The 14,903-nt window shown below is 43.2% G+C and overlaps 1 protein-coding gene across 1 annotated transcript in view; it reads right to left on the reverse strand.

Annotated features, from left to right (window-relative positions):
- Positions 1-14,903, reverse strand: part of LOC139026250 (mitogen-activated protein kinase kinase kinase 9-like) — a gene marked incomplete at its 3' end in the record, with an annotated part of 22,736 nt that overhangs the window by 2,097 nt on the left and 5,736 nt on the right. The window contains exon 2 of the mRNA XM_070441533.1: positions 1,702-1,921. Coding sequence (XP_070297634.1) covers positions 1,702-1,921 — 220 coding nt within the window. The remainder of the gene's footprint in view (positions 1-1,701; positions 1,922-14,903) is intronic.

The raw sequence follows: 14,903 nt of genomic DNA on the forward strand, positions 1-14,903 counted from the left end.
AGAATACCATCCTCACAGTGAAGCATGGTGGTGGCAGCATCATGTGGGGATGTTTTTCTCCGGCAGGGACTGGGAAACTGGTCAGAATTGAAGGAATGATGGATGGCGCTAAATAAAGGGAAATTCCTGAGGGAAACCTGTTTCAGTCTTCCAGAGATTTAAGACTAGGACGGAGGTTCACCTTCCAGCAGGACAATGACCCTAAGCTTACTGCTAAAGCAACACTCGAGTGGTTTAAGGGGAAACATTTAAAYGTCTTGGAATGGCCTAGTCAAAGCCCAGACCTCAGTCCAATTGAGAATTTGTGGTATGACTTAAAGATTGCTGTACACCAGCAGGAACCCATCCAACTTGAAGGAGCTGGAGCAGTTATGCCTTGAAGAATGGGTTAAAATCCCAGTGGTTAGATGTGCCAAGACATATCCCAAGAGACTTGAAGCTGTAATTTCTGCAAAAGGTGGCTCTACAAAGTATTGACTTTGTGGGGGTGAATAGTTATGAAGGTTTTCCTTTTTTTTGTCTTATTTCTTGTTTGTTTCACAATAAAAAAATATTTTGCATCTTCAAAGTGGTAGGCGTGTTGTGTAAATCAAATGATACAACCCCCCCAAAAAATCAACAAAATAAGAAAAATGCCAAGGGGGGTAAATGTTTTGGCAAGGCACTGTATGTCTTCACCAACACAGGTGTATATCTTCATCAACACAGGTGTATATCTTCACCAACACAGGTGTATGTCTTCATCAACACAGGTGTATGTCTTCACCAACACAGGTGTATATCTTCATCAACACAGGTGTATGTCTTCATCAACACAGGTGTATGTCTTCTAACTGGATTAGAAGACGTACACCTGGATTAGAAGACGTACACCTGGGTTAGAAGACGTACACCTGGGTTAGAAGACGTACACCTGGGTTAGAAGACGTACACCTGGGTTAGAAGACGTACACNCGTACACCTGGTTAGAAGACGTACACCTGGGTTAGAAGGCGTACACCTGGGTTAGAAGACGTACACCTGGGTTAGAAGACATACACCTGGGTTAGAAGACGTACACCTGGGTTAGAAGACGTACACCTGGGTTAGAAGACGTACACCTGGGTTAGAAGATGTAGGTTGCATCCCAAGTGGAGCTAGGTTATAGTAATGAATATGTCTATATCATTAGAGAGGGGACAGGCCAACCAAAACATATGACTTGATAGTTGGCCATCAGAATGTACCATAATAATCAGCCTGAGTCCCAAATGGCACCCTATTCCCTATATAGTGCACTACTTTAGATCAGGGCCCATTCCCTATATAGTGCACTACTTTTGACCAGGGACCCTATTCCCTTCATAGTGCACTACTTTTGATCAGGGCCCATTCCCTATATAGTGCACTACTTTTGACCAGGGACCCTATTTCCTTCATAGTGCACTACATTTGACCAGGGCCCATAGGGAGACTCATTTATCCACATGTTCCATGGCCATGATTCTTATCAGCAGGGATCTCATATCTCATTCCTCCATCCCCCAGTAGGATCATGATATTGGGGTGATATAGCTGGATTCTTACCCCCAGAAGGGCCATGATATTGGGGTGATACAGCAGGATTCTTACCCCCAGAAGGGCCATGATATTGGGGTGATACAGCAGGATTCTTACCCCCAGAAGGGCCATGATGTTGGGGTGATACAGCAGGATTCTTACCCCAAGTAGGGCCATGATGTTGGGGTGGTGCAGCATTGCAAACAGCTTGGCCTCCTGACGAACGCTCTCTAGGATCTGTCCCTCCTCCTCATCGGGGTCCCGCCTCGCAGCCTTCACTGCCACCTCCGCCCCCCGCCACATGGCACGGTACACCTTCCCAAAACCACCCACCCCGATGATCTCCTCCAGGGTCAGCTCCGAGAAGTTCAACCCTCCAGAACTGAGGGAGAGAGGTAACAGGGTATGAGAAGGAACAGGGTATGAGAGGGAACAGGGTATGAAGGAACAGGGTATGAAGTAACATGGTATGAGAAGGAACAGGGTATGAAGTAACGGGTATGAGGTAACAGGTATGAAGTAACGGGGTATGAGAAGTAACAGGGTATGAAGGAACAGGGTACGGAGAAGGAACAGGGTATGAAGGAACAGGGTATGCGAATGAACCGAGTATGAGAAGGAACAGGGTATGAAGGAACAGGGTATGAAGGAACAGGGTATGATAGGTAACAGGTTATGAGAAGGAACAGGGTATGAAGGAACAGGGCATGAAGGAACAGGGTATGAAGGAACAGGGTATGAGAAGTAACAGGTTTATGAGAAGGAACAGGGTATGAATTAACAGGGTATGAAAGAAGGAACAGGGTGTGAGAAGGAACAGGGTATGAAGGAATGGGGATGAGAAGGAACGGGGTATGAGAAGGAACATGGTATGAAGGAAAGGGTATGAAGGAACAGAGAGAGAAGGAACAGGGTATGAGAAGGAACAGGTATGAAAGGAACAGGTATGAAAAGGAACAGGGTATGAAAGGAACAGGGTATGAGAAGGAACAGGGTATGAAGGAACAGGGTATGAGAAGTAACAGGGTATGAAGGAACAGAGTATGAGAAGGAACAGGGTATGAAGGAACAGGGTATGAAGGAACAGGGTATGAAGGAACAGAGTATGAAGGAACGGGGTATGAAGGAACGGGGTAATGAAGGAAGGGGTATGAGAAGGAACAGGGTATGAAGGAAACAGGGTATGAGAGGGAACAGAGAAGAGAAGGAACAGGGTATGAAGGAACAGGGTATGAAGGAACAGGGTATGAAGGAACAGAGTATGAAGGAACGCGAGTATGAAGGAACAGGTATGAGAAGGAACAGGGTATGAAGGAACAGGGTATGAAGGAACGGGGTATGAAGGAACGGGGTATGAGAAGGAACAGGGTATCAAGGAACAGGGTATAGAGAAGAAGGGTTATGAGGAGGAAGGGTATAGAGAGGGAACAGGGGTACAGAGAAAGAGACAGAGAGTGAGCAATGACAGACTAAAGATCATGTAGACACAACATGTTACAGACTAAAGATAATGTAGACACAACAGGTTACAGACTAAAGATAATGTAGACACAACAGGTTACAGACTAAAGATAATGTAGACACAACAGGTTACAGACTAAAGATCATGTAGACACAACAGGTTACAGACAAAAGGTAATGTAGAAATAACAGGCTACAGAACAAAAAGTGATTTTGGAAATATATAGAGTGATATGAACAGGCCACAGAGACCCTATTAAATTAAAAAACCCTCAAAGTTCCAGAATGGATGGAAAATGGGAGCCATATGGGCAGCCATATTGGTCAGGGAGAAATCCAAACCAGTCTAATTGGAATGAATGGAGTAGAGGCAGAATCAATGATTTTACCTAAGCAAGAGAACAAAAGTAAGGATACATCAAAAATCGTGTAATAAAACCTATTGTCAACCTACAACATTGTCATAAATTATGWATACAGTTTAAACAGGTTTTTATACCAGTTTTCTGTATAAATAGCCTCTAGAATATATGTAAACAGACTAGTTTTTATTGTCTCGGAAARCTGTGAGTCCTATCATATGATACAGTATCMGTACTTGTWGCATTTACAGCTGGTCTGTCCTGTCRTCAACTGRTGTCAACCAGTGKATTGATGTGGCTGGACTGTGTTGTTTCAATGGAATGTTGGCATATTGGCAGTTAATGGGAAACATGTATAGAATCATTCCTATGAAACCGGCAGGCTAGCTAACACACATACAGTGYAGWTAAAGTCTTCAAATTCATTATTTTACAYAATATCTTATCACAGCACTGGCTGGCCACGGTTGTCCAMCGCCCTGACCAAMATGKCTGACCCTTTATCCCRTCGMAAGAAGGTTCATGTCCATTCTAGAATTCAAATTCCTAAATCCATGGAACAGACACTCCTGTCCACCACTGAGAGGAGATAATGAGGACGAAGAGGGTGTAAAGGATATAGAGATGACAGGAACCGGGTGGGACAGAGAACTTACATACAACATAGATAGGACAGAGAGAGTCAACCTCTAGAACTGAGAGGAGAGAAGGAGGAACAGAGACCTATGCTGTATAGTATACAGTAGACACGAGATGAGAACGGGGTACCAAGAGACGATATTGGACAGGAGAGAGAGGAAACAGAGGGATACCAAGAGACAATATTGGACAGAGAGAGAGAGAAACAGGGATACCAAGAGAACCAATATTGGACAGAGAGAGAGAAACAGGGATACCAAGAGACAATATTCGGACAGAGAGAGAGAGAAACAGGGATCCAAGAGACATATTGGACAGAGAGACAGAACAGGGTACCAAGAGACGATATTGACAGAGAAGAGAGAGAAACAGGGATACCAAGAGACGAATTGGACAGAGAGACAGAAACAGGGATACCAAGAGAACAAATATTGACAGAGAGAGAGAGAAACAGGGAACCAAGAGACGATATTGGACAGAGAGAGAGAGAAACAGGGAACCAAGAGACGATATTGAACAGAGAGAGAGAAACAGGGAACCAAGAGACGATATTGGACAGAGAGAGAGAGAAACAGGGAACCAAGAGAACGATATTGGACAGAGAGAGAGAAACAGGGGATACCAAGAGACATATTGGACAGCAGAGAGAGAGAGAAACAGGGAACCAAGAGACGATATGGACAGAGAGAGAGAGAAACAGGGAACCAAGAGACGATATTGAACAGAGAGAGAGAGAAACAGGGAACCAAGAGACGATATTGGACAGAGAGAGAGAGAAACAGGGAACCAAGAGACGATATTGGACAGAGAGACAGAAACAGGGATACCAAGAGACAATACTTGGACAGAGAGAGAGAGAAACAGGGAACCAAGAGACGCTATTGGACAGAGAGAGAGAGAACAGGGAACCAAGAGACGATATTGGACAGAGAGACAGAAACAGGGAAACCAAGAGACGATATTGGACAGAGAGACAGAAACAGGGATACCCAAAGACAATATTGGACGGAAGACAATATTGGACAGAGAGAGAGAAACAGGGAACCAAGAGACGATATTGAACAGAGAGAGCAGAAACAGGGAACCAAGAGACGATATTGAACAGAGAGAGAGAAACAGGGAACCAAAGACATATTGGACAGGAGACAGAAACAGGGAACCAAAGAGACGATTTGAACAGAGAGACAGAAACAGGGAACCAAGAGACAATATTGGACGGAGAGAGAAAGAAACAGGGATACCAAGAGACAATATTGAACAGAGAGAGAGAAACAGGGAACCAAGAGACGATATTGGACGAGAGAGAGAAACAGGGAACCAAGAGACAATTTGGACAGAGAGAGAGAAACAGGGAACCAAGAGACAATATTGGACAGAGAGAGAGAAACAGGGAACCAAGAGACGATATTGAACAGAGAGAGAGAAACAGGGAACCAAGAGACAATATTGGACAGAGAAGAGAGAAACAGGGAACCAAGAGACGATATTGGACAGAGAGGAGAAACAGGGAACCAAGAGACGATATTGGACAGAGAGAGAGACAGAAACAGGGAACCAAGAGACGATATTGACAGAGAGAAGAAAAGGGATACCAAGAGACATAATTGGACAGAGACACAGAAACAGGGAACCAAGAGACAATATTGGACAGAGAGAAGAGAAACAGGGACCAAAGAGACAATATTGGACAGAGAGAGAGAGAAACAGGGAACCAGAGACGATATTGAACAGAGAGAGAGAAACAGGGAACCAAGAGACGATATTGACAGAGAGAAGAGAGAAACAGGGAACCAAGAGACGATATTGGACAGAGAGACAGAAACAGGGATACAAGAGACAATATTGGACAGAGAGAGAGAGAACAGGGAACCAAGAGACGATATTGAAACAGAGACAGAGAAACAGGGAACCAAGAGACGATATTGGACAGAGAGACAGAAACAGGGACCAAGAGACGATATTGGACAGAGAGACAGAACAGGGATACCAAAGAGACAATATTGGACAGAGAGAGAGAGAAACAGGGAACCAAGAGACAATATTGGAACAGAGAGACAGAAACAGGGATACCAAGAGACAATATTGAACAGAGAGAAGAGAGAAACAGGGAACCAAGAGAGGATATTGGACAGAGAGAAGAAACAGGGAACCAAGAGACAATATTGGACAGAGAGAGAGAAACAGGAACAAGAGACGATATTGACAGAGAGCGAGAAACAGGGAACCAAGAGACGATATTGGACAGAGAGACAGAAACAGGGAACCAAAGAGACGATATTGAACAGAGAGAGAGAAACAGGGATACCAAGAGACAATATTGGAGGAGCCGAGAGAGAAACAGAGAAGGATACCAAGAGACAATATTGGACGGAAGAGGAGAGAGCAACAGGGAACCAAGAGACAATATTGGACAGACGGAGAGAGAAACAGGGAACCAAGAGACGATATTGGACGGAGAGAGAGAACAGGGATACCAAGAGACAATATTGGACAGAGAGAGAGAGAAACAGGGAACCAAGAGACGATATTGGACAGAGGACAGAAACAGGGAACCAAGAGACATATTGGAACGGAGAGAGAGAAACAGGGAACCAAGAGACGATATTGGACAGAGAGACAGAAACAGGGAACCAAGAGACAATTATTGGACGGAGAGAGAGACACACAGGGATACCAAGAGACAATATTGGACAGAGAGAGGAAAACAGGGAACCAAGAGACGATATTGGACAGAGAGAGAGAAACAGGGATACAAGAGACAATATTGGACAGAGAGAGAGAGAAACAGGGAACCAAAGAGACAATATTGGACAGAGAGAGAGAGAAACAGGGATACCAAGAGACAATATTGGACAGAGACACAGAAACAGGGAACAAAGAGACAATATTGGACAGAGAGACAGAAACAGGGACCAAGAGACAATATTGGACAGAGAGAGAGAAAACAGGGAACCAAGAACGATATTGGACAGAGAGAGAGAAACAGGGATACCAAGAGACGATATTGGACAGAGAAGACAGAAACAGGGACCAAGAGACATATTGGAGACAGAGAGAGAAGACAGGGAATACCAAGAGACAATATTGGACAAGAGAGAGAGAAACAGGGATACAGAGAACAATATTGGACAGAGAGCAGAAACAGGATACAAGAGACGATATTGGACAGAGAGAGAGAACAGGGATACCAAGAGACGCAATATTGGACAGAGAGAAGAAACAGGGACCAAGAGACGATATTGGACAGAGAGACAGAAACAGGGAACCAAAAGACGATATTGGACAGAGAGACAGAAACAGGGAACCAAACAGATAATATGACAGAGAGAGAGAAACAGGGAACCAAGAGACAATTATTGGACAGAGGAGACAGAAACAGGGAACCAGAGACGATATTGGACAGAGAGACAGAAAGGTCCAAGAACAAATTGACGAGAGAGAAACAGGGATACCAAGAGAACGATATTGGACAGAGAGACAGAAAACAGGGAACCAAAAGACAATATTGGACAGAGAGAGAGAGAAACAGGGAACAAAGAGACGATATTGGACAGAGAGACAGAAACAGGGAACCAAGAGACGATATTGGACAGAGAGACAGAAACAGGGATACAAGAGACAATATTGAACAGGAGAGAAAACAGGGAACCAAGAGACAATATTGGACAGAGACAGAAACAGGGATACCAAGAGACAATATTGGACAGAGAGACAGAAATAAGGACCAAGATACATATTGACAGAGAGAGAGAAACAGGGATACCAAAGACAATATTGGACAGAAAGACAGAAAAGGTACCAAGAACAATATTGGACAGAGAGAGAGAAACAGGATACCAAGAGAGACGATATTGGACAGAGAGAGAGAGAAACAGGGAACCAAGAGACGATATTGGAACAGAGAGACAGAAACAGGGATACCAAGAGACAATATTGGACAAGGAGAGAGAGAAACAGGGACCAAGAACGAATATTGGACAGAGAGAGAGAGAAACAGGGAACCAAGAGACAATATTGGACAGAGAGAAGAAAACAGGAATACCAAGAGACAATATTGGACGGAGAGGAGAAACAGGGACCCAAGAGACGATATTGGACAGAGAGAGCAGAAACAGGTACCAAGAGACAATATTGGACAGAGAGAGAAACAGGGATACCAAGAGACAATATTGGACGAGAGAGAGAGAAACAGGGATACCAAGAGACATATTGGACAGAGAGAGAGAGAAACAGGGATACCAAGAGACAATATTGGACAGAGAGACAGAAACAGGTACCAAGAGACAATATTGGACAGAGAGAGAGAAAACAGGAACCAAGAGACGATATTGGAGCAGGAAGAGAGAAAAAACAGGGAACCAAGAGACAATATTGGACAGAAGACAGAAAAAGGTACCAAGAACAATATTGGACAGAGAGAGAAGAAACAGGGATACCAAGAAGACGAATATTGGACAGAGAGAGAGAAAACAGGGATACCAAAGAGACATATTGGACAGAGAGAACAGAAACAGGGATACCAAGAGACATATTGACAGAAAGAAACGAAATAAGGTACCAAGATACAATATTGGACAGAGAGAGAGAAACAGGGATACCAAGAGACAGATATTGGACAGAGAGAGAGAGAACAGGGAACCAAGAGACGATATTGGACAGAGAGACAGAAACAGGGTACCAAGAGACAATATTGGACGAGAGAGAGAGAAACAGGGAACCAAGAGACGATATTGGACAGAGAGAGAGAGAAACAGGGAACCAAGAGACATATTGGACGGAGAGACAGAGAAACAGGATACCAAGAGACAAATATTGGAGGAGAGAGAGAAACAGGAACCAAGAGACGATATTGGACAGAGAGAGAAACAGGGATACCAAGAGACAATATTGGACAGAGAGAGAAACAGGGATACCAAGAGACAATATTGGACGGGAGAGAGGAAACAGGGATACCAAGACAAATATTGGACAGAGAGAGAGAAAACAGGATACCAAGAGACAATATTGGACAGAGAGACAGAAAGAGGTACCAAGAGACAATATTGGACAGAGAGAGAAAACAGGAACCAAAGGACGATATTGGACGGAGAGAGAAAGAACAGGGATACCAAGAGACATATTGGACAAGAGAGAAGAAACAGGAACAAAGAGACGATATTGGACGGAGAGAGAGAAACAGGGATAAAGAGACGATATTGGACGAGAGAGAAGAAACAGGGATACCAAGAGACAATATTGGACAGAGAGAACAGAAACAGGGTACCAAGAGACAATATTGGACAGAGAGAGAGAAACAGGGAACCAAGAGCCGATATTGGCGGAGAGAGAAGAAACAGGACGGACAGGGTACCAAGAGACAATATTGGCAGAGACAGAGAGAGAACAGGGAACAGAGCGATATTGGACGGAGAGAGAGCAATGAGAGACTAAAGGTAATGTAAAGGGCATAACACACTGGCATGAACAGACGTCCTCTATACAAAAACATAATTAAATTATTCATAACCATAAATTAGCTTCAATCAAATGATTTTATTTCTCTGCCTTTCTCACCAATGCACCTAGCCTTGTTCCAGGTATGTTTGTGCTATCATATCAACTCCTTGCCCGCATGACAAGGAGCGGCAAGTGGCATGATGGCCCAAAGAGACTGGTACCCAGGTTACAATGCACCAGGAAATCATGAAGGTTGAGACTTAGGGCTCTATTCAGTCTGTAAAGCTGAAAACTTAGAGCTCTATTCAGTCTGTAAAGCTGAAGACTTAGAGCTCTATTCAGTCTGTAAAGCTGAAGACTTAGGGCTCTATTCATTAACGAAAACTGTTAAGGGCTCTATTCGAGCCGCATCGTGGAAGTTCAGCTTTACAACGTGATTGAATTTAAAGGCATTCGTCCCTCTTTAGCGGAGGCACATTCGTGGTAAACGCTGCAGATGTCGGGCTCACTTACATTTCTATCTCAGAATCTGTAACGCTTCAGCTTTACAGACTGAATAGAGCTCTAAGTCTTCAGCTTTACAGACTGAATAGACCTCTAAGTCTTCAGCTTTACAGACTGAATAGAGCCTAAGTCTTCAGTTTTACAGACTGAATAGAGACCCAAGTCTTCAGATTTTTACAGACTGAATAGAGCTCTAAGTCTTCAGCTTTACAGACTGAATAAGAACGCCAAGTCTTCAGCTTTACAGACTGAATAGAGCCCTAAGTTCTTCAGTTTTACGACTGAATAGAGCTCTACGTCTTCAGCTTTACAGACTGAATAGAGCCTAAGTCTTCAGCTTTACAGACTGATCGAGCCCTAAGTCTTCAGCTTTACAGACTGATAGAGCTCTAAGTCTTCAGCTTTACAGACTGAATAGAGAGTCTTCAGCTTTACAGACTGAATAGAGCCCCAAGTCTTCAGTTTTACAGACTGAATAGAGCCCTAAGTCTTCAGTTTTACAGACTGAATAGAGACCCCAAGTCTTCAGATTTACAGACTGAATAGAGCTCTAAGTCTTCAGCTTTACAGACTGAATAGAGACCCAAGTCTTCAGCTTTACAGCTGAATAGAGCCCTAAGTCTTCAGTTTTTACAGACTGAATAGAGCTCTAGCGCTTCAGCTTTACAGAACTGAATAGAGCCCTAAGTCTTCAGCTTTACAGACTGAATAGAGCCCTAGTCTTCAGCTTTACAGACTGAATAGAGCTCTAAGTATTCAGCTTTACAGACTGAATAGAGCTCTAAGTCTTCAGCTTTACAGACTGAATAGAGCCCTAAGTCTTCAGCTTTACAGACTGAATAGAGCCCTAAGTCTTCAGCTTTACAGACTGAATAAGAGCTCTAAGTCTTCAGCTTACAGACTGAATAGAGACTAAGTCTTCAGCTTTACAGACTGAATAGAGCCCTAAGTCTTCAGCTTTACAGACTGAATAGAGCCCTAAGTCTTCAGCTTTACAGACTGAATAGAGCCCTAAGTCTTCAGCTTTACAGACTGAATAGAGCTCTAAGTCTTCAGCTTTACAGAACTGAATAGAGCTCTAAGTCTTCAGCTTTACAGACTGATAGAGCCCTAAGTTCTTCAGCTTTACAGACTGAATAGAGCTCTAAGTCTTCAGCTTTACAGACTGAATAGAGCTCTAAGTTTTCAGCTTTACAGACTGAATAGAGCCCTAAGTCTCACCTTCATGATTTCTGGTGCATTGTAACCTGGGTACCAGTCTCTTTGGGCCATACATGCCCACTTGCCGCCTTGTCATGCGGGCAAGGAGTTGATATGATAGCACAACATACCTGGAACAAGGCTAGGTGCATTGGTGAGAAAGGCAGAGAAAAATAAAATCATTTGATTGAAGCTAATTTATGGTTATAATAATTGAATTATGTTTTTGTATAGAGGACGTCTGTTCATGCCAGTCGTATGGCCCTTTACATTACCTTTAGTCTCTCATTGCTCTCTCTCCGTCCAATATTCGTCTCTTGGTCCCTGTTTCTGTCTCTCTGTCCAATATTGTCTCTTGGTATCCCTGTTTCTCTCTCTGTCAATATTGTCTCTGGAGCCTGTTTCTCTCTCTCTCCGTCCAATATCGTCTCTTGGTTCCCTGTTTCTCTCTCTCTGTCAATATTGTTTCTTGGTATCGCCTGTTTCTCTCTCCTCTGTCAATATTGTCTCTTGGTATCCCTGTTTCTCTCTCTCTGTCCAATATCAGTCTCTTGGTTCCCTGTTTCTTCTCTCTCTCTGTCCACTATTGTCTCTTGGTATCCCTGTTTCTCTCTCTCTCCGTCCAATATCTCTCTTGGTTCCCTGTTTCTCTCTCTCTGTCCAATATCGTCTCTTTGGTTCCCTGTTTTCTCTCTGTCAATATTGTCTCTTGGTATCCGTTTCTTCTCTCTCTGTCCATTATTGTCTCTTGGTATCCCTGTTTCTCTCTCTGCTGTCCAATATAGTCGCTTGGTATCCTGTTTCTGTCTCTCTGTCCAATATCGTTTCTGGTTCCCTGTTTCTCTCTCTCTCTGCCAATATTGTCTCTTGTATCCCTGTTTCTGTCTCTCTGTCCAATATTGTCTCTTGGTATCCCTGTTTCTCTCCTCTCTGTCCAATATTGTCTCTTGGTATCCCTGTTTCTCTCTCTCTGTCCAATATTGTCTCTTGGTATCCCTTTTCTCTTCTCTGTCCATATTGTCTCTTGGTATCCCTGTTTCTCTCTCTCTGTCCAATATTGTCTCTTGGTATCCCTGTTTCTCTCTCTCTGTCCAATATTGTCTTTCCCTTTTTGGCATCCTGTTTCTCTCTCTCTGTCCAATATTGTCTCTTGGTATCCCTGTTTGTCTTCTGTCCAATATTGTCTCTTGGTTCCCTGTTTTCTCTCTCTCTGTCCATATGTTTTGGTTCCCTGTTTCTTACTCTGGTCAATATGTCTCTTGGTTCCTGTTTCTCTCTCTCTCAATATTGTTCTTGGTACCTTTTTTCTTCTCTCTGTCCAATATTGTCTCTTGGTTCCCTGTTTCTGTTCTCTGTCAATATTGTTCTTGGTATCCCTGTTTCTCTCTCCCTCTGTCTATATTGTCTCTTGGTATCCTGTTTCTGTCTCTGTCCAATATTGTCTCTTGGTTCCCTGTTTTCTCTCTCTCTGTCCAATATTGTCTCTTGGATGCTGTTTCTCTCTCTGTCCAATATTGGTCTCTTGGTTCCCTGTTTCTGTCCTCTGTCAATATGTCTCTTGGTATCCCTGTTTCTGCTCTCTCTGTCCAATATCGTCTCTTGTTCCTGTTTCTCTTCTCTGGGTCCAATATTGTCTCTTGGTTTCCTGTTTCTGTCTCTCTGTCCAGATTATCGTCTCTTGTTCCCTGTTTCTCTCTCTCTCTGTCCAATATTGTCTTCTTGGTATCCCTGTTTCTGTCTCTCTGTCAATATGTCTCTTGGTTCCCTGTTTCTCCTCTCTCTCTGTCCAATATTGTTCCTCTTGGTATCCCTGTTTCTCTCTCTCTGTCCAATATTGTCTCTTGGTTCCCTGTTTCTCTCTCTGTCTCAATATCGTTCTTGGTTCCCTGTTTCTGTCTCTCTGTCCAATATCGTCTCTTGGTTCCTGTTTCTCTCTCTCCTGTCATATTGTCTCTTGGTTCCCTGTTTCTCTCTTCTCTGTCCAATATGTGTTCTTGGTTCCCTGTTTCTCTGCTCTCTGTCCAATATTGTCTCTTGGTTCCTGTTTCTCTCTCTCGTCCAATATCGTCTCTTGGTTCCCTGTTTCTGTCTCTTCTGTCCAATATCGTCTCTTGGTTCCCTTGTTTCTCTCTCTGTCAATATGTCCTTTGGATCCGCTGTTTCTCTCTCTCTGTCAATATGTTTCTTGGTTCCCTGTTCTCTCTCTCTGTCCAATATGTCTCTTGGTATCCCTGTTTCTCTCTCTCTCTGGTCCAATATTGTCTCTTGGTATCCCTGTTTCTCTCTCTCTGTCCAATATTGTCTCTTGGTATCCCTGTTCTCTCTCGTCTCTGTCCAATATTGTCTCTTGGTATCCTGTTTCTCTCTCTGTCCAATATTGGTCTCTTGGGTTCCCTGTTTTCTCTCTCTTGTCAATATTGTCTTTGGTCCCTGTTCTCTCTCTGTCTACTGTATACTTATCGCATAGTCTCTGTCTCCTCCCTTCTCTCCTCTCATGTCTAAGAGGTTGACTCTCTCTGTCCTAATCTATGTTGTATGTAAGTTCTCTGTCCCACCCCGGTTCCTGTCATCTCTATATCCATTTACACCCTCTTCGTCCTCATTATCTCCTCTCAGTGGTGGACAGGAGTGTCTGTTCCATGGATTTAGGAATTTGAATTCCTAGAATGTACATGAACCTTCTTGCGATGGGATAAAGGGTCAGACATGTTGGTCAGGGCGGTGGAAACACCGTGGCCAGCCAGTGCTGTGATAGATATTGGTAAAATAATAATTTGAAGACCTTTACTCACTGTATGTTGTGTTAAGCTAGCCTGCCGGTTTCATAGGAATGATTCTAACATGTTTCCCATTACTGCCAATATGCCAACATTCCATTGAAACAACACAGTCCAGCCACATCAATCCACTGGTTGACAGTTGACTGACAGGACAGACCAGCTGTAAATGCACAAGTACTGGATACTGTATCATATGATAGGACTCACAGCTTTCCGAGACAATAAAAACTAGTCTGTTTACATATATTCTAGAGGCTATTTATACAGAAAACTGGTATAAAAACCTGTTTAAACTGTATACATAATTTATGAAACAATGTTGTAGGTTGACATAGGTTTTATTCACGATTTTTGATGTATCCTTAACTTTTGTGCTCTTGCTTAGGTAAAATCCCGATTCTGCGTCTACTGCATTCATTCCAATTAGACTGGTTTGATTTCTCCTGACCAATATGGCTGCCAATATGGCTGCCCATTTTCCACCCATTCTGGAACTTTGAGTTTTTTAATTTTTAATAGGGTCCTCTGTGCCTGTTAATTTCATCTATATATTTCAAAATCACTTTTTGTTCTGTAGCCTGTTATTTCCTACATTACCTTTTGTCTGAACCTGTTGTGTCCTGACATGTTTTAGTCTGTAACCTGTTGTGTCTACATACTTTAGGTCTGTAACCTGTTGTGTCTACATTATCTTTAGTCCTGTAACTGTTGTGTCTACATTTTAATCTCTTTGTCTTGTAACTTTTTTGTGCTGCTTCTCATGTCTCTTCTCTCACCCTGTTTCCCTCTCATACTCTGTCTCTCATACCTTCCTCTTCATACCTTTCCTTCATAGTGTGCATACCCTTGTTCCTTGCATACGTCTCATACTCGTTACCTTTTCCTGCATACATGTTCTTATCCCCGTTCCTCTTTACCCGTTCTCATACCCCTGTTCCCTTCCATACCACTGTTCTCTATCACCTGTTTTCTCCTTTCTCTA

Source organism: Salvelinus sp. IW2-2015, unplaced genomic scaffold (assembly GCF_002910315.2).
Source record: "Salvelinus sp. IW2-2015 unplaced genomic scaffold, ASM291031v2 Un_scaffold4200, whole genome shotgun sequence".
NCBI lineage: Eukaryota > Metazoa > Chordata > Actinopteri > Salmoniformes > Salmonidae > Salvelinus > Salvelinus sp. IW2-2015.